Raw genomic sequence first — 20,692 nt, forward strand, 5'->3', positions numbered from 1 at the left:
TCAAAAGGTTTGTTTACAAAAAATACGGAAGTTTTCCATTTTGTCTGTTCCATGGCATTGAAACCAACCACAACACTTGTCAGTATTTTTCATTCAGGCTTAAGAGCTAAGGTTTCATTTGTTGCCTTTTATTATTTTTGTATCCTTGGGATGGTGATCGTGAGAATGATTCATTAATTTCCAAAACAAAACAAAAAAAATTATATAAATATATATTTTTTTTGGGCGGGTACGCAGCGTAATCGCAGTTTTTGCTTTGTAATTGGAAAAAATTGCTTCTTTGTTAATTGTCACAATATGAATATATATTTATATTAATACTTAACAGCTTTAACGTACAATAAATGTATTGCAAATATACACTTCAATCAATCAATCAACTACCACACACTTAAAGAGACGTTTAATTTATGCATTGTGTACGCATAAGATATCACAACAGGATGCCAAAAAATTGTCTAAAGCACAAGAATATGAGGTACTAAATTGAATAAAAAAAATAATAATATAAAATAAATAAAATGTGAATGATAATTGAAACAAAAGTGTAAATCATTGGCGATACGCTTTATTTTGTTTTTACTAAAAATATGCTTTTTGATTCTTTGTACCAACAACTTAAGATACGTATACGTAATAAAATGATACTTAAATTTAGCACTTACAACAAAATTATAAATGAACCGAACTGCAAATAAATTTCTTAGAAACAATAAAATGTTCTCTGGTTTTTTTGTTGTTGTTTTATTTTTCTGTAGTACTACTATGTATGTATATATATGTATGTACATTACGCTTTAATTAGAACAAAGAAATGCACAAGCAAATTGGAATGCTTAAACAAAACGCAAGTTATGTGAAAAGAGGAAGACATTTATGAAATGAAATTAAAGTGGTAATATGAAAATAAAAGAAACAAAACTTAATATGGCAATTGACAAAAATAATTGTGTAATGTATTATTAAACATAATTATTTAATATTGGAAGAGCTTTGGAAACAAATCGGTGGAAGTAAGTTAATAAGCTAACAAACATAATTTTGCGTTAACAATTTCACTTTTCTAGTTTGTTGATTGTTTTTTTTCTTTATAAAATTTAACATGAGAAATTAAATGCATTCAATAAATATGTATGTTATGTATGTAAAATGGAAGTAAATTTGTTCTTAACAATGCTTCATTTTGTATGTGTTTTGTTTGCCAGAGCTTTAAATACATATATGTAAGTATGCGTGTATAACATTAGCTGTATGACAGTTAAATATATATAACTATATATGCGTGTGTGTGTGTATGTGTGTTTGTATATGTTAAAGTACATATGTATATATGCATATGGATTTTGTATAATAGTAGCGTTCACAATTTGTTAGAAATATTTGCTTCTCATGTGTTTAATGTGTACTTATATTTTAGCTTATACGTCTAGCTACACATTTAGATAGTTGCAATTTGTCTACGCCTAGCATAACTGGTATATGTAGTTCTCTATGTGTATTTCTTTATATATGTATATACATATATATATATAAATATATATATATATATATTTTTAGGCTTAAGCATAATTCTCGCTATATACAACTTTTCATTTCACTACTAATCTTATGTGTACACATATATTTCTATTTATATTAATAGGTTTATAGATTGACCTTAGGCTAGGCATTTAAAAAATCTTAGCAATTTCGGAGTTGTGTTTGTTTGTTTTCAAAGTTTGTTAGCGGCTTACAAAGTTATCAGTTTTTTCGGCTTTACAAAATAAAAGTAGAAAATTTGTGTGTTTAAATATAAAAAAATAATAAATAGGCTTAAACATTTAAATCTTGCATTTTTCTTGTTTGTTGTTGTTACTCCGTATATAAATGTGTATAAAAATCGTTAATTCAAAAAATCTTAGATTTGCAACTTCTGCTTGCTGTTGTACATTAAAAAAATTAAGTTTAACATTAGCACATTCTCTAGTGTTGCTGCTGCTGCTTGGAAGTGTTTTGAAGTAATTTTAGTGGTGAATGTGGGCAGGAGAGAGGGTATGTCTATGTGAATGTGAGTGGGGGTGGGCGAAGGGGGCAGTAAAAATTTGTATTTTTCGTTTATTTCCGATAATGCGCATTTACCGCGTCAATACGATCGCTCTGGGTATGGCAAATACGCATAGTCTTGACCGCTAATAAATCGGTGGCGCCGGCTTTGAAAGTACAGCAGCAGATGTGGCCACAGTAGTGGCATTTGTGGCAACATTGGGTGGGGCAGCCACCACACTGGATGCGGTCGATGAGGGGCTGGATGACGATGCATTGCCGCAGTTGTTGTTATTATTATTGTTATTGTTGTGACGCTGACGCAATTGCTGTTGATACTGTTGCTGTTGAAGTTGTTGCTGCTGCTGGAGATGGTGATGTTGCTGTTGTTGCAGTTGCAGACGCTGCTGTTGATGCTGGAGATTCTGCATAAAGTAAGCGTTCACATTCATGTTGCTATTGATACTGCTGTTGGTCGTTGCCGGCAGCGCACGCACATGCTGCATCTGGGGCAGCACTGGCTGCAGCTGTTGTTGCTGCTGGTGATGATGCTGCAAGTTCAATTGGCCGGCAGCACGCATCATGTGCCAGTAGTTGTCATCGCCGATCGGTGCCTGCCGACTGCCATACTTCAGCTGACGTGTGATACCCTGCTTGTAGTCGCGATGATCCTTGTCAATGGCATACGCCTTCTCTCGCAGCTTCTCGATAGTCTTCTTGAACTCGACGAATGCCTGCGGCGATTGCTGTTGCAACGCACTCGCCAGCGGCACCAGAGGATTGTGCTGTTGCTGCTGTTGTTGTTGTTGGGGCACGGGCAGATGTTGATGGTAGGCAAGCGGATCGAGCAACGCATCCAGTAGATTCATATTGGACATGATGAGCGTGTGTATGCGCTGCAGATCTAACGGTGGATCAAGTGCTGTGACCAAATCCATTTGAAAGTAATCCATCTCCTTGGCGGAGACGTTCTTGCAACCGGGCGCATTCTCATCGGAGCGGCCGCAACAACTGTAATAGCCGCTGATGAAGGCCGATGGATGAAAGTATTGCATGCGGATGGAATTCATTAGGCAGATCTTGTGCAGTAGGTCGAACCATTCGCGCTCCTCTACGCAGTTCGTCGTTTGTACAATAAGCGGCCGATCTTTGTACACAATCTGCAAATGAATTAGAAAGAAAAAATGAAGAGTGAGAAACGTGTAAATGAGAATTAGGTTAATTTGTTTACTTTCAGTCTATGAATACAAGAAAGCTAACTGAGTTTGCCCGACTGAGCTTTTTGAGCGAGTACGTTCTGTCTACTTAGAATGTTATTATTATTCTTATTATTGATATTATTAATCGTATGTCTCTTCTACTATATTAATATATAAGTGTTTATACGAAAGTATAGTGCTTAAAGGAGAAACGCGTAAATGGGAATTATGGTAATTATTTTGCACATTCTTTTCACTTTCAGCCTATAAAATTCAACGTACTCTACGTACAGTATAATTTCTGTTTTTTCTCGCACAATTTGCTCAGCAAACAAATAACAGTGAAATCGCCACAAATGACGATTCACACGCGCAAAAATAAATCCCACGCCGAGGGTCTCTACCTCTGCCTACATCCAACGTAACCGAATTCTTTTCTTTAACGCGCGCGACTTGACTTTTTTAGTAGTTTTGAAATTTCCCTTTTAATTTTGTAGTTGTCGTCGCTATAGGAAAATGAAGAATAATAAATAACAATGGCTGGCAGGCAGCAGTTGGAAACTGTTAAGCCCGCATTGCCAACTCATTTTCATAATAATGCAAATTATTTTTAATTGCGGCAAGTTTGCCATTTGCCAACGAGTCTAGATGTCTACTGATAGAAAATTATAAGTGAAAGTTGCTGTAGCTTCTCCAGCCCTCTTTGTATATGAAACAAATATTATTTTCACTTTTTCTAGTTGGCATTCAGATGCATCCGCGTTGTTAATTCTATTTTGAGGACAGTTATCGATATTCGATTACAATGCCCAAAAGTGCAGCAGCATGCTCCACACTCACACACACAGTCACAGCTGCATTTACTCACGCTCTCCTAACTCTTTTGCATGGAATTGAACGCTGGCTGTGACTGTGAGTAAAGTTTATGTTGTGTGGGCTGCCTGCGCCCAATTTATTTATATAAATGCATTTGTAAACTTGTGCATTTCCGGTGTTTTGACTTTGCATTGTTGTTGTTGTTGTCGCCGTACGCCTAATTTCACTACACATCTGGGTTTATTGGCTTGAAGTCAAGTACAGAACTATAGAAATTCATAAGAATATCGAGTATTGCATACGTATTTTTTAGCTGAGAGTGCGCCCACTTATTTTTACTACCTTCACCAATACAACTAGGCGTGTCGATCCATCTGTTCAATTGTATGCAAGAAGAACTTACCTTGAAGCAGTTTTGCATTTTGAAGTTTTTATCTTTCAGTTGCTCGACGCTTCCAATCTCCTCGAGCGGTATATCACAGATGGGTTGTTTGCCCTTCGACTTGGCATAGCTTAGCGAGTGCGTTGTCAGGCGAAAGTAACGATGCTTAAACTGGCGTCCAAAGCGTTTGCGGCTTGTCGGATATTTGTTCATCATGCTGCAGCGTGAGTTCGCGCGAGGGAGAGAGGGAAACAGAGAGAGAGCGACACACACACACATAGCAAAAGAAAGAAAGAGAACAAAAACAAATGAGCAAATGTTATGCTTATCAAAATTATGGTTTTTGTAATTTTATAAAGTTTCAACACTAATAAAAAAAAAAACGAACCAAACAAAAGAAAAACAGACTAATAATAGTTTCAAAATTAATAGCACAGTAATTTTCTCTTACCCCTCGCTAGACGTTAGTATTTAATTGGGAGTGCAAATGTGGTTTATATGTGTGCGTGGGTGCATGTGCATGTGTATATTTGTTGTGCATGTGTTTGTTGGGCGTGATGTTGTTGATGAGATGGGTTTGGTTTGATTTTGTTATCGGTTTCGGGTTCGATTTCGATTTGTTTTTAATTTTTGGATTTTTATTGGATTTGTTCGTATTTAAAGCAGCACGCGCGTAAAAGAAGAGAAAGACAAAGAAAGTTGTTGGTATTAGAATAAAAATAAAGCGTAATTCAAGAACCAAATTGTAGTGTACGTATACAAAACTTGGGGTAATGCTGATAGAATTGGAATAGTTGACAGAGCGGCGATTAGATAGTTTTTGTTGTTTTTCTTTTTCTTGAAACCATAGCCCATAAAAAATAGGAGTGCGGTAATTGTCGATAGGGAATCGAATTACTCGAATATTTTGGAAACATATAGTTTTTTTTCAGCATGAATTTAAGTAGAATGAACTGTCCGCCCAACAGACAATTACCGGGGATTCTATCAATTATGTTCCAGTTCTACCAATAAACAAAAAAGAATAACCATAAACTTACCCCTCCTTTAGTAATACTGGTTCTAGTGGCAACTGTGGCAATGATTGCAGCTGACTGCTGGGAGTCGTAGTCTCACTGGCATTTGGCGTCGAAATGACCTCCAGAAAGTGCTTTACAGCATCCATGTGCTTCTCAGTGCAAAACTTTTTGTACAGCTCGCCCGTGTATTCCTCCTTGCAGGGCTGCTGCGACGATCTCGAACTGACCAAATTGCCCAGTGATTGTATCGTCTTTGAGATGAGAGTCAGCGTACGATTCGTTTGCGCATCCTAGCAAGATAAAGATAATAAATTAGTAAGAAGTACTGTAGAGTAAAGAACATATTCTAGCTTACCAGTCGCTCTGTGGTCAGGTCAAAGAGCTTGGGACCCAGTATGGCAGGAGCAAAGAAACGGAGAAATATGAAGCCGGACACAACGGAATAGCGCACCTCGCGATTCCGAGGGAAATGTTTGCCCGCACACTCGCGCAGATCGTGGAAGATCTGACAGAGAACCTTGGGACAACGCTCCGCACTCTTGGTGATTGCCTCGAACACACGCTCCACATAATCTTTGAGATTGTGCAGATTCGTATCGACAGCGGAGCGATCCTTAACCTTGCTGGGATCAATTTCGCAGGGCTTCTTCTCGGCAACGATTTGCGAAAGCACAGGGCGTAATGTCTGATGCAGATAGTGCAGACCCGACAGTCGCATCGCCTCATCCATCATCTTGGAAACGAGTGTATTGCCACGAAAAATGGTTGTGGGATCAGTCAGATTCGAAATTTCGTGATCGGCCAGAGCTTTAATGATGGGCGCAATGCGTTCTGTGTGCGTGAAGAGTCGAACCAGCGGCTGGGCCACTTCTGTTTTGCCGGACACCAGTTCACCCAAGATGTAGACAGAGGAGAGCGTAATAGGTCGCTGATCCACAGATTCCAGGAGCAGATTCAGCAGGTCATCGTAGGTGGCCAGCGGGAATACGTGATCGGCGGTGTAGTTCAGATTCAGACGCAACGAGCCAATGGTCGAGTCGACGCTGAGGCGTGTCCCGGGAGGCGTGGCACAAGAGCGGGGCGTTGCATTGAGGGAACGGCAACTGGGCGATGCGGTGCGTGGTTGCAGGTAATACCAAGCAGCTGGCTGCACCGCCTGCTGCTGCTGTTTGTTGAGCATGGGCAGACGCACCTCGCCCAGAAACACTTTGTCCGCCATGGCGCCGTGTGCATCGTGCCACAACGTCACCGCAATCTCGCTGAGATCAGCACCGCCCAATGGGTAAATCGAGTACGCCTTATTCGCCGACGACTCGACAGAAGTGGCAGATTTGTTGCTGTTGGTGGTGCCCGTGTTGCTGGCGTCCGCATCGATGGAGAGATCAAAGTACATGACTTCATCGAACTCGGGGTCGACAGTCTTCTTGCGCAGCTTGGTGCGCAGCGTTCTCGTTTGCTTGTTGCTGTAATAGGCGGTGCAGATGACAAAGGGATCGCACGTCCCTTGCTTCTTGGCGAGATCAACACAGGCGGGCACTCGAATAGCCACACGCACATTGCGAGCATGCGAGTTCTTCCAATTGGCCAACTGATCGCTGGAGGATGTGGCCAGTTGCTGTTGCTGGATTTGAAGATGCTGGTGTTGCGGATGTTGTACGTGCCCAAAGAGACCCGCCGCTCGTGTTTTGAGTGTCATGGCCGCCGTCGTATTGTTGCCACTTGCGGCGGCAGCTGCAGCTGCTGCGGCGGCAGCTCGTTGAATGTTGCTCAGTTCGTTGTTCTCCTTGTAGTCATTGTTGTGTGCCCGCTGATGATGTGGCATCGTGTGCTGCACTAGCTCTATGCTCTCCGTGAGCTGTTGCGAAGTCACTTCCTCGAAGGTGACCTCAATGTGCGCCATGCCTTGTACTTCGGAATCGGAGTCGACGGGTCGCAGCGAGAACCAGTGATCCTTGTGATTGTATTTGTGCAATTCCTCGCGTTTGATCGCAATCTTGCCAATGGGCTTGTCCTGCTTCATATCACGATCCCACACATACACGGTCAGGTAACGAAAACGACGCGGTATTTTAAACTGATACTCCTCGCCAAAGAATGGCGAGAGAGTGCGTTCGCTGATGGGGGTGCGGCATATCTCCTCCTGGTCCAATGCGATTGTGCAGTAGACATCTCGGGTGCCCTGTGTGCTGCAGCTTGTGTTTGCCGCATTCCGACTGCTAAGGTTTTTTGCTTCGCCTGCGGAGATATCGAAGGGAAAACGGAAAACATATGAAAATATGAATACTAATTGTTGCCATATACTTAATACGGATGCCATCGCTAGCAACCAATGCGTATACTTAATACGACTGCCGTTGTTGCCAACTAATGCGTATACTTAATAAGAAAGAACACATGTAAATATGAAATAAAATTGTTACGAATGTTATCGCTACCAACTAATGCATATACTTAATAAGAGAGAAATATGAATTCAAATTATTGCCAACCAACTGTAAATATGAATTCAATTGTTGCCAACCAATACGAATGTCATCGCTAACAACCAATGCGTATACTTAATAAAAGAGTCATTGCCAACTAATCTAAATCTGTCAAAGAATGTGTAAACTTATATCGAAAACATATTGATTAACCTTAACACCTGCAATATACACTCGTCATATCATGCATACAAAATGTGCAAAAGTCTTATGCTTAAATGAAATAAAATGTAAATTGTGCTGCTGTCGGCGCCCTTTGAAAACCGCCAAAGGGCCAACAGCAACGTGACTTCCTGTGCATGTGTGTGCCGATAAATTGCATTATCGATGCGTTGCCACCAGGTCACAAAAAGCATAACAATCGCAATCGAAAGCACCAGCAGGAGCAACAACAACTACAACAATGGCTGGCGCTTGACTAGACGGCTTGTCCGCTGTTGCGAATGAATTAAAAAGTTAATAATAACAATGTAGTGCTTCTTTTGTTGTTGTTGTTGTTACTTCTGCTGCCTTGATAAGCCAAGTTAATCAGCCAATGACCACCAGGGGGGACTGTGGGGTGTAAGGCAGGGGTGAAGTTTGCTCAATGAAAAAAATATTAACATCAGTTGCCGCAGCACTCGAGCGGAAATACATATAATGCGTATTCGTCAGTGGTGTGTGTGTGTGTGTGTGTTTGTGTGAGAGAGCGAGCATGTGCTTGTGAGCGTGCTAAACATCATGTAGGCATGCAAAGGCGATGCGCAAAAATTGTGGAGCCTCTTTTTTACAGAGGAAAAAACACATTGGAGAAGGTGGCTCTTTAGCCTTCCTATTGACACAGCTGCCTAGGCTACCACAACTACAACTACTACTATTATACGTGTGTGTGTGCGTGTGTGTGTGATATTAAGTTGACATAACAATCAATTGGGTTATACATATTTGCTTGCGGTTTTTGCATCAGTGTATTAGTTACAAAACAACGGTGCTTTGCTTTTACGCTCACACACTGCTCTCGCTATCTGCTTGCTCTCACTTTGCCGTCGTAGGCTGAAGAAGAAACAACAACTACGATTGATAACATAAAGACGTAGACGTAGATGTCGATGTCGCCGTCTCCGTCTCTCCCTCTGGTAAGTGTTGTAGTTGTTTTTGTGTCGTGACATTCCGTGTTTCTTTTCATGAATGAAATAGGAGCGAACAACAGAGAAGAACAGAGTCGCTTTTTATATGCAAAAACGTACACAACAAATACGAAACGAAAACAGCAACAACAAACGGTAACAAATGAAATACGAAAATCAAATGACAAAAAATCAAAAGTGCTTTTACTCTTTGGTTACCCTACTATTTCAATAAGGTGCTATCTCGGTCGCACGTTCGCAGCCATCTCTCTCTGGCTAGCACTCTTGACCGCGACAGTCAATTTCATTCATTCATTCATTCATGATTCATGAATTGGCGTTGCGCTGCTGCTCTTGCGTCGTTTTCACATTTTTTCGCCGTTTTTGCTGTATTTATTTCTTGTTGTTATTGTTGTTGTTGCGAGGGAATTCCAGTCTCATAGCTAGTCAAATAAACTGCCAAATTTTTACGATTCTTGTGTGTATATATTTTTTCCCCCGGTTTGTTCGTGTGACGCTTTATTTATACTTAATTAATTTATGCGTGTTTTTATTTATTTTTGCTATCCATTGCTTCGTTATCATAGCCTATGACAACACAATATTAACAATACACAAATTGGGAAATATTCCATTTAAATTAGCTGCTGCTTAGCATTTGCTAAAATTAGCCACAATATTAAAATCATTTTCGGGTTTTAGCACCTAATAACAACGATTGTTTGAGGAAATTGCTTATGGTAGGAAATCGGAATCGGCATCGTCATAAAAAGATAACAAATTTCTAGTGAATGGAAATTTTGAAGATAATCACGAAATCGCCGGACATTGCCAATATTCAGTTTTTTTGCTTTCTTATAGTACAATCAATTTTGTATCACTTTACATATGCCAAGCACGCTCAGAGCAGAACGCTTTCAATGGGCATGACATAGCACCGCACAGCAACAGGGACAGAGATAGATTGGGGAAATACATATATCAAGGGAGGTCTCTCGGATTTCTTCGTATAAACGTCAAGCGGAAGTTAAGTCATTGCATTCTGCAGACACGATGCTACTGCCATATCCGGAGCATGTGTTTAATCAAATTTCTGTAGAAAATGCGCAGGATGATTACGAGATCGAAAACGATGATGATGGGGAATGGGATGGCGGGGAAAAACAAATGTACTCAATTCAATTACCCAATTATCTCGAGCAGCTTCAGCTAATATCTCTAGTAAGTAGGTAGTTCAATTTCAAACAGTTTATATGATTAGGGCGATGTCTGTTTTAGGCCCCCACGATTTGGGTGGACTAAGAATAGCTGCTGCCCATACACGTGTATGCTGCCACACCATGTGGCAACTTCTAAGGGTTGCCGCCGACGCCGCCCTACCCAAAACAAAAAAAAAATAGAAGAAAGCCAAGCCAAAAACAACTTTGACATTTGCCCATGGAGTGTGTGCCCGTCAATGTCATTCATGGGCACACAGAAAATTACGACACGATTCGTGCATCAAGAGGAGCATCGAGACTCTGTTTATAAAGAGGAGAGAATATGTTTTACACCGAGACAAAATTCAATCGATATGAAATTCATATTCATTTTAGTTTGATTAATACCAATACCAAAAAAAATCATGTTTTATTTTAAGATTGATAGAATGATTGAAAACCGTAAATATGAAATACGTAAATATTCGTTTTTTTTCTCAGTGTACCCATATACCTAAACATAGACACTGATACAGATGACTGGGGCCTTTGAGGGCGCCGTGTTTCAACAGACTCATTAAATGCTTTCAATTTCCAAAGCAAAATTAAATTTAAAGACTTTGTAAGTAGATTTTATTTGCGTGTCTGCTGTCGCCGCCTGTGTCTCTGTCTCTATCTCTATCTCTGTCTCGTCGGCTTGGTTTTCCCATTTTCCCTTATTTGCCTTTTGCACAATATGCAAATTGATGCAGTGCAGCATGAAACGCGCGCGAATTAATGAGGCGATTACTTCAAGCGCATAAAAGTGAAAAAACAACGACAACAACAACGACAACGAAAAGGAAAAGCAAAAAACAAAATGAAATAAAGGAAGCGAAAGAAAAACCCCAAGACGTGATGTGGTTCTGGAGCAGCAATCGCTTGCTTCGGCTTCGGCTTCGGTAATAAATTCTAAAAGCGAGCAAAACTTTTATGCAAAAGAAAACGGAAATAGAGATAAATTCTCTTCTCTTCTCTTGCATACAGAGTGGGATACATATTTGTTTTCGCCTTGCCTCCGTCAGCGGATGAGAGATTTACAGACAGACGTCGCTGTTGCTTCCATGACGATGATGATGATTGTGATGATGATGATGATGATGTCTGGGTCTCTGGACGTTTGTCTAAACGTCAGCTTCCTGTCGTACAAAAAAACAAAAACAACTTCAGAGATTACTTGCACTTTATGCAGATTTGCGGCAAAGGTGTTCGCCCCCAGTTCTATGGTGTGTCTCCTCTTTATAATACCCTTTCCCTTTGGCTGGAAGGTTATTACAAGATAGAGACAAAGAAAAAGGTATGCATAAAGTTAAGGACTAGAGACTAATAACTTTAGGTGAAGAGTCTCTATGAAGATATTTGTATTTCAGTTTCAGTCGCTGTATTGCCAAAAATCAGGTAAAGGGTATTTCACAGTCAATTCCACTCGGCTGAAACTTTTGCTACTTGTTTTTGTCAGCAATTTGTGCAATGTTGATGCATCCTCACCTGAACTGAACTGAGCTGAGCTGTGTTGCTTCAAACAACTTCCTTTTCCCGTTTGTTACTTCCTTTTCGGCCACCTGTAACAGGGCAAACACATGTGCTGAAAGGGCTCAATAAGACCAATCTAATTGGGCTCAAAGGAAGTAACTGGTTAGCTACCAACCAACCAACCAACCAACCAACCAACCAACCGGCAATCCAGTTTTTTCCCCCACCCGCTTTTCTCTTTGATAATATTTTTGCCTCATTTAGAGAAAAACTCGATATGTTCTCTCAGCTCTCAGCTATCTCTTTGGCATCTTCTACTCATTTCTCGACTGCTGTACGTGCCGATCGATTTCCGGTCTGATTACGTTTCTCATCCACATGATCATCTTCATCTTCATCTTTATACTCTTCTCGCCTCGACATCGACATCGGCCTCGGCCTGTTTGTCTGTTGTTTGGCTTCAGCATGTTGCATGTTTATAGCTTTTCATCAGCGTCATCGATCGATCGTTTCGTGTTGATGGTCGTTTAGAGAGGGCATAGCCAGGGCTTATTATTGCCATTTCTTCAAGTTTATTTTGCTTTAAGTGATGATGATATGCTATCATTTCAGCGTACTTTCCTCTCTTCGCTTGTGAGAAAGAAAGAATTTCTTTCTTGTTTTGGTTATCAATTTCATGTCTGGCTATTGTCAGCGCCTCAATACAATCAATACGGATGGCAATGAGTAACCGCTTTTGTGCCTTGTCATTGCCGGTCGTCAGTCGTCAGTCGCCAGTCGACAGTCTCCAGTTGGAGCACTCCATCTTTTGTGGTTGCGGTTGTTTTTCTATACGTTTATTATTCATTCAGCAGGAGAAGGAAGAGTAGGGTGGGAAATCAAGAGCTTCTGCTTTTTATCTACAGCAAACAGTGCAGCAGCTTCGACTAATTATAAATGTATTATTATGACAGGTCTCATGTGGTGGCATGCCATGTTCATTTTTGGCGCCATTAACCTTCAATTGCCCATGGCTGGCAATCAGTTAAGTCAGTGACTTTGTCACCAACTCAACAACGACGACGACGACGACGACGGCGACACACGACTTGCATCTAAAAACGCGGCGTCGTTGACATGGATGTGACCAAAAATAGCTGACTATTAACTGTGGCAAACCTCTCTACAACTGAGCCAAGTTTGTATAATGAAAAATAATCATAAATAAACGTTTTTGTAAAAATACTCGTACACAACACGCCCACACACTCACCTAGCTAACAAGAGAAACAATTGTCATAGAGCGTGGGTGGGACGAGGCAAAGCAATGCGGCAAGTTGAGTTGAGTTGAGTTCTTGCTAAAGTCAACAGCAACCCAAACAATTTCATATTTATTTACGACTGTAGAAAGTTGAACAATGCTTACTCAGCGCATGGAACGGCAAAGTACTGTCTGTTATTGCTGCGCCCCAACTAATTTAAACTATATACATAATTGTGTTTCAACTAATCACAAGACACCTTACTTTGAGGCACAACTCATTTCGGGTCTTCTTATTGCCGCAGTAAGACAAGAGAAAAACGACACTTGGAACAAGCGAAGCGAAGCGAGCACAAATAATTGCATTGAAATTATTTATGTACCCAAAACGTAAGTAATAAAGGGAAAAACTTGGAGTTTTAATTACAAATTACACGAGTTAACTTCTGTATTTTAATGTCGCCGTCGCAGTCGCCGTCACTCGACTCATAAAATCATAAAAATGGGGACCAAGAGAAGCGCCAGCACAGCGTGAAGTGCACAGCAACAAAAGCCTTGGAGGGGTGTCCAACACATCAAGAGAGGAAGAAGAAACAACATCAGCTTGAGCCCAAGCCCAAACTCATGGCTGACCCCAAGCAAAGTCAACACACATCAAAGTGACGCGAGAAGAGGTCAAGCGTTAAGTCATAAAAAAAAAAAAAAAAAAAAAAACAGTGCCCCCCATGGCTGTGAAGAGACACACCGCAGTTGCAAGGGGAAACTCGGGAAAACTCAAGACAAATGTTAATCATCCGATCTGTCAGTTGGCAGTTGCAACCTCACGATGATCGTCATCACCACAGCAGCAGCAGCAGCAGCAGTGTCATCAACAAGTCCGTTCAGTGACTGTCGATGACGTTGTCAACTTTTGATGTTAGTCAACGCCACAGCGAAACAACATTTCCACAAAAGTCCATGGCAAGGCTTCAGCTTTAGCTTCGGCTTTAGCTTCAGCTTCGACTTTAGTGAGGCCAGTCGAAGGCGACCTGAATAAAAAGCATTTTAGTAACGCGCTAATTACATAAAATTGTTGTTCTTTGGAATTACAAGTGCAACAAGTACGACTACAACAGAAGCAATTCTCAACTCTTAGCTCTCAATTCGCGATTCTCATTGCAATCAACAGGTTCTCTGCCAATGCATTGAACAGCTGCTCATACTTTCTACGCAAAATACTTGAGAATTATTTACAAGAGGTGTGTTGTCATTTCGCATGTCTCGACAAATTTCAGTTGTACTCCAGGGTTAGAAGTATTTTGTGTTAAAATGATTTCAATTGCATTATCTGTAATAAGCTCAAGGAAACAGAATAAAGAAGGAATTGAAGCTTACATTCTACTTTACTGAACCTTGCAATTGAAGCCTATCTTAAAGTGATTCAATTGATTTATCACAAGGAATTTCCCAGCTACAGTTGATTACATTTTCTTTGGAATAGTATAAATGCTCATACTAAAAGATGAAAATATGTTTTTCGAGCAAAAACTGAATTATCAGCAGAAAATTTTTCATTACATTCTAGTTATAGAAGAATCAATAAGTAAACGGGATATGTGGGAAAATTCAATCTATCCAACTATTAAATAAAGGGTGTGTGCGCGTCGACCTTTTATAAATACAACATTTACTTTCAATCTTTGTTTATGCTTTATACATCTTTTTTCAAATGAAGAGATGCCATTTTAATTGTTGTTGAGCAAAATAACAAGAAGCTTATAAAGAAAAGTATGTATTAGAAAAATGATTTAAAGTGTAAAGAAACCGACAAACGATGACGATGACGACGACGACGACGACAAAGAACACAGTGCAGGCTAATTGTCAACAGCAAAGAAAGATCAGCAGAGATCAGTGGAAAAAGAGACTAGAACACAGTCGAAGGCAACAGACGAAGAAGAAGAAGCAAAAGAGGGAAAATGCTTGGCAACCAGTTTGGGATTTGCTGGTCAGACCAACTACAACAACCGGCTTTTAATTAATTGCCTTTTTTAGGCAAAACTATTTCTTGTTGTACACACACACAATCACACACACACATACGCACATAGAAACAGAGAGGACTGCGTGCTTATTTATGTTAAAAGTACACACAACTTAGTTGAACAACAACTGGACTGTCAGAGCTACTTGTTAGTGTTTTCAAGTTCAACAGAATCCCCAGTGCGTGTGTGGGCCATGTTAACCCACAGTGTCATTTGCCCCTCCCTCTCTCCCTCCATTATCCCTTCCCGATGTGCCCCATCTAGAGTTGATCAAGTGGCGTCGCGTCATGTAAATTGTCATCAATATTTCAGCATAAGCTGCACATTTCGTCTTATGTCTGACGCTCTTACTTATGACTCAATTTTATGACTCATGGCATAGACATAGTAGAATGCAGTGGCGCCCTCTGATGCCCAATAGCTGCAACAGTTTTGCAACTCTCTTTGCATGTGGCAAGCTTTGTGATAGAAAATGAAATTTAGGTTATGCGCTAAACATTTTAATTAAGTGGAAAAGTATTACGCCAATTTCGGTCAGTGTTGCCTGTCTGCTGCCTGATGTAGAAATCGCAACAGCTAACAAAATGGAAAGCTCCAACAACAACAACAACAAGAGCAGCACAAGCAGCAACGACAGCAACAAAAGCGAAACTTTGTGTAATTGAAACTGAGCACGAAGTGGAAGTATTATTATTAAGCATGCAAAGCATAATGAAGTGGAAATATGAAACTTGAGAGAAATATATGTATGTGTATGTGTTGTACCCAGACAGCTTGGTGAAGAATGAACGGATAGATGGATGGTTGGACACGACAACAACAAGAAAAGAAGAGACGGACTGAGGTGACTATGCTAATGCCTTGGCTCTTTGCTGACACGCTGTAATGATGTGATGATGATGATGTATTTGCCAGATCCGCACATACTTCATGCTCATTAAATACCATGCTAAGGAAATGCGCAGCTTTCGTTTACTAATTCATTATTACTAAAAATAACTGCAATAACTCTCGATGGGATTTCATTGCTGGTGGTTTTTCCACTTTTTCTAGGAATTCCTATCGAATTTGTGTTTGTGCTTAAATAAATATGTATTTCATCAATTTTTCCTTTAAACAGCTAGTTAGTAGTCAACATTGGGCAAATATTATGTCTAGGATACAGTTGTGAATTAATTTACTGTGTAAATAATTAATTAATCACAAATACATATATATATATAAATATATATTAGAATTTATACAATATTTTGGATAAGCAAATCAATTTTTGTATTCAAAATGACTCTTAATCTGAAGTTAAATCGAATATCAACTTAAAACAGGCAAAACAACAACAATATGAAGCAACAGGAGCACATCTGCATGCTAAAGGCGAGAATAAAGACAGCTGAGTTGAGTTTGCTGCCTGCAGAAAGGAAGCGGTAAGCAGAGCAACAAGACAGCTGGACAGACAAGAAGTTCTGCAGGCAGTTAAAGACACATGCGCATGCGAAAACAATTGAAGCGTGCAACAACAGTAACAACAACGTCTAGAAGCACAAGCAGAAGACGAGGGGAGCAAACGTTGTAGAGAACAGAAACGGAGCCGAAACCGCACACACGAAAGAAAGGAAATTCATGTGATGGGAAACGGAAATCAAAAGCTGCTACAATGTTGTTGTTGCAACAGTGGCAGCTTTGCATATAATTTATGACCCCAAGGGCAAAACAGGGCAGTGAAGAGAAGTGTAGCAAAAGCAGCTTATGGTCGGAGACGGAAGATTGAAATTGTTTAGGTGGAAAATGTAAAAGCAGATCAACTCAACAGCACAGCAACAACGACAACAACAACAACAAGGGCCCCTTTTATTATTGTGCTGGGCATAAGTATATAAGTATTATGGAAAAGAGGTAAAAATAAATGCTATCAAGATATGTTTCTTTGCAGAGAGTTGCTGGAGCCCATGCAGGTGTGAAACGCGAGCGGACGACGACAGCGATGGTGGCAGGCAAATGAGGCCACCTCACTCACATACATACACACAAACACTTATAAAAGCAACCCTTTTTTGTTTGTGTCGCACACGTTTTGGCTGTGGTTTTTTTTTCTTGTTGTTGCTGTTTTCGTCGTTTTTTTGCTTTCATAATTCTGTTTCACACGACGACATCGACATCGACAACGACGAAAAAGGCGATACAGGAAATGTAAAACCAGTCAAGTACACCAAATAACCGCAACAAAAGCTCTGAAACTGTCGCCTAGTCAGCAGACCAACTGACATCGATAGACCGATACATAGATAGCTAGTGTTACAGAAAGAGCGGCAGAGATAGCAACATTCATCCATGTTAATGAGATGAGAACGTGTACTCCCCATTCATTCATGTTCATGAAGAAAGCACTATTTCGATATTGGCGCAAGCACATTAATCGATGCGGCTGTTATCGAAATTGACCAAATGGCATGAAAAACGAGGTTATCAGCAGCGCACATCGCAATTTATCTGCTGGTCTTGATAATCATTCATAAAACAACAAATGTTGCGCTTGTATAGGTGTTGCTGCTGCCAAGATGACATGTGCCTATGTGTGTGTGAGTGTGGTAGGCGGCAGCGCCACAGGCCAGAGAAAAGTACACCGAATTCGAATTCCATTCATGAAAAAACCCACACATTGCCTCTATACATATGCATATGCATGTATGGGTGTGTGAGCTTCTCTGTGTGCGTGCGTTTAAATCTGTAGGTATGTGTTGGCACATGCGCTGGAGCTAAAGCGTCGTCGTTGTCGACGCTCACACACATACACACACACACACACACACTTTAACGAAAATTCATTCACAAAACGGGGCAAATGCACGGCAGTGGAGGCAGGGGCACGATGCCGTAACATTCAGCCAGGCAACGGCATCGGCGACGATGTCGATGTCTCGTAGACTGGTCCACGCAAAACGCACAGCCAGCGGAACTAGCTTCGTGTTGGCTTTGCCAGGCAGCAGCCACCAACAACAATTGGTTTGTTGCTGCTGCTTTGCTTTGCTTGCACTGCATCGAAAAACATTCACATACACAAGCACATGCACACACACGCGAGCGTTGGTAGAGTGAGATGGCGCGATACGAATGTTCAATGCGCGAAAATAGCACCGCACGTTGCAGCCTCACACTCACACACAAAATGCATTTTCAACCAACAAAAAAAAATTAGAATTTGCTGTTGCACTTTTTCTTATTAATGTTAAATACTTTTCGCGCATTTCATAAAACACTTAGTCACTGCTTTTACACTTTAAGTATGGCATAGCTTTCGGCATTTCTTTCATTTTGATTTCATTTTATATATTTTTGCCTTTGCTTGGGCGCCCACTGGCGACGCGCCTTGCATTCCAATACAGTTTTCACATGAAAAATTATTGTTCGCGTGCAAATTAATGCAAGTTGGGGCGCAGACGATGTTCGTTTTACGTTTAGTTTGCAGTTTTCATTGATTTGCACAGGTTTACATACCAATCTTCACTTTTAATTGCTCTTCAATTCGGACTTCGCGTGTTTCAGCCATGTTGGATCCATAACTACTGCTGCTGTTGTTGTTCGCGTTGGTGTTTCTGTTGTTGCTGTTGCTTGCTGGGTCCGCAACAGCAACGATGTCAATAGCGTCGTCCTGCTCTTCGCACATATAGCGCTTCTTTTTTAACAGCATCTTGTTGTTTGTGCTGCTGGCTCGCAGTGTTGCATTTAGATAAGAATTGTAAATGGAAAATAAACCGATTTCGTTGTTCTGCCGCTACGCCGCTACACTAAACTGCTAAACTAAGTTGCGAGCGATTTGCATAAGATTTTTTTCGTTGTTTTTTATTGATAAATGCGTTTAACATCACTTTACTGTTGTTTTAAGCACCAAATGCGCATACAATTATTGCATGTGCGTACACCACTTTTGCGTTTCTATTCAACATTGGATAAAACCGAAAAATACGTATGCGTTTGAAATGCTACAATGAGCAAAATAGTAATATCCCGACTTCGACTTGTTGAGAAGAGCGAGAAAAACGCAACAGAAAATTCGACCGCGCGCAACACGTCCGCTTGCAACGAAAAATGAAACGACAATGATACTCGAGTAGTAGACAACAGGGTGACCACAAATGGTATTTCAAAATATACTATAAAATGACGGAAAACATACCACTCATTAATTGAACTATGTTATGTTAAAAGTATGACGACAATTCGTAAAAATGAAATCCTTATTTTTTAACTAAAGTAATGTACATTAACGGCTTTTATTTATTTAAATAATAAAACGATGAGCATAATTCTACTCGTGATCGAAAATGCTTTCCAACACTAAACCCGCTTTTATAGTAACAGCTGTGTGACGGCGCCAATGTGTTCGAAAAGTAATTAAAAAGTATACATACATTTAATAAATTTAATTGAAGGATTGATTGGATTCTATAAAATATAATTTGCTCATAAGACAAAATTCAGCCAGTCTCATAAGCTGCTTTAACTAACCACATTTGCAGGCATGTAAATAACAGGGTATACGCACACATACAAATATTTAAAATTTATGAATGAAATCGAAATGGCCCAGCAACAAATGCACGTATACATACATATGTACAATCACACAGGGGATGCGCCGGCAAACCCAAACACATGCAAACATATACATGTGTCTACAAATACTTACACAGTCGACAAAACGAGACTGGTCCACACATGTTGCGCTAGCGCCAAGCGGAAGCAAAGTGTGTTCCGGGAAAGTTTCGGGTGTTTTGGCTACATCAAGTGCGCTACAGGTGGTCAGCACTGTAAACAGAGTGAACTTCAGTGGGACCTCATCAAATAATTGTTATACATAAATACACATGGTGCCTCTGTGCACTTATCTGCTGTTTACTTTACGCTATTGTTTATACCCGCTACCCATAGGGTAGAAGGGTATTATAACTTTGTGCCGGCAGGAAATGTATGTAACAGGTAGAAGGAGGCATCTCCGACCCTATAAAGTATATATATTCTTGATCTGCGTCAACAGCCGAGGCGATATAGCCATGTCCGTCTGTCCGTCTGTCCGTCTGTCCGTCTGTCCGTATGAACACCTAGATCTCAGAGACTATAAGAGATAGAGCTATAATTTTTTTTCGACAGCATTTGTTATGTTTGCACGCAGATCAAGTTTGTTTCAAATTTTTGCCACGCCCACTTCCGCCCCTGCAAATCAAAAAAATCGAATAACAAGCGTAATTTTAAAGCTAGAGTTACGAATTTTGGTATATACAGTAATAACTATAGTAGTTATGATTCCTGAAAATTTGGTTGCGATCAAATAGAAATTGTCGAAGTTATTAAAGAAATACTTTTGTATGGGCAAAAACGCCTACTTACTAGGGGTCTGAGTTTCTTTGGCTGACAATCTGGTATATTGTGCCGTCTATGGTATATTTTGATATACTATACTATATCGATATACCACATATACTATTTGGTATATTTTTAGTATTTTTGCAGTATATTTGGTATATTTTGAGAATAATACCGCAAAATATATTGCTGTTATTCAAAATGGGTAGCGGGTATCTCACAGTCGAGTACACTCGACTGTAGCTTTCTTACTTGTTTCATATTGTCCATATGCCGCACTGGCTGGATTGTAGCTCATTTACGTGGGCGTTTTAAATTTATACGCCGACAAA

The 20,692-nt window shown here is 40.2% G+C and overlaps 1 protein-coding gene and 1 long non-coding RNA gene across 2 annotated transcripts; one reads left to right on the plus strand and one right to left on the minus strand.

Moving 5' to 3' along the window:
- Positions 1-548: 548 nt before the first annotated feature.
- Positions 549-19,085, minus strand: LOC133840340 (GTPase-activating protein). The gene is made up of 5 exons (XM_062272118.1): positions 18,495-19,085; positions 5,794-7,673; positions 5,460-5,728; positions 4,441-4,636; positions 549-3,182 (listed from the first exon to the last, which is right to left on the minus strand). Exons 1-5 carry the CDS (start codon positions 18,685-18,687, stop codon positions 2,169-2,171), a joined length of 3,552 nt encoding a protein of 1,183 aa, XP_062128102.1. The 5' UTR covers positions 18,688-19,085; the 3' UTR covers positions 549-2,168.
- Positions 12,182-14,455, plus strand: LOC133840353 (uncharacterized). Its single transcript, XR_009894179.1, has 3 exons — positions 12,182-12,915; positions 13,284-13,368; positions 13,450-14,455. It is a non-coding gene; the product is annotated as an uncharacterized LOC133840353 (long non-coding RNA).
- Positions 19,086-20,692: the final 1,607 nt, after the last annotated feature.

Source organism: Drosophila sulfurigaster, chromosome 3, assembly GCF_023558435.1.
Source record: "Drosophila sulfurigaster albostrigata strain 15112-1811.04 chromosome 3, ASM2355843v2, whole genome shotgun sequence".
Taxonomy (NCBI): domain Eukaryota; kingdom Metazoa; phylum Arthropoda; class Insecta; order Diptera; family Drosophilidae; genus Drosophila; species Drosophila sulfurigaster.

Bases quoted from the DNA above. Each gene is read 5' to 3' on its own strand.
- LOC133840340 (XM_062272118.1), bottom strand. From the start codon at position 18,687: ATGCTGTTAAAAAAGAAGCGCTATATGTGCGAAGAGCAGGACGACGCT. The intron at 5,729-5,793 runs GTAAGCTAGAAT...TTATCTTGCTAG, and splicing joins ACCTGACCACAGAGCGACTG to GATGCGCAAACGAATCGTAC. The intron at 3,183-4,440 runs GTAAGTTCTTCT...ATTCATTTGCAG, and splicing joins AAATGCAAAACTGCTTCAAG to ATTGTGTACAAAGATCGGCC.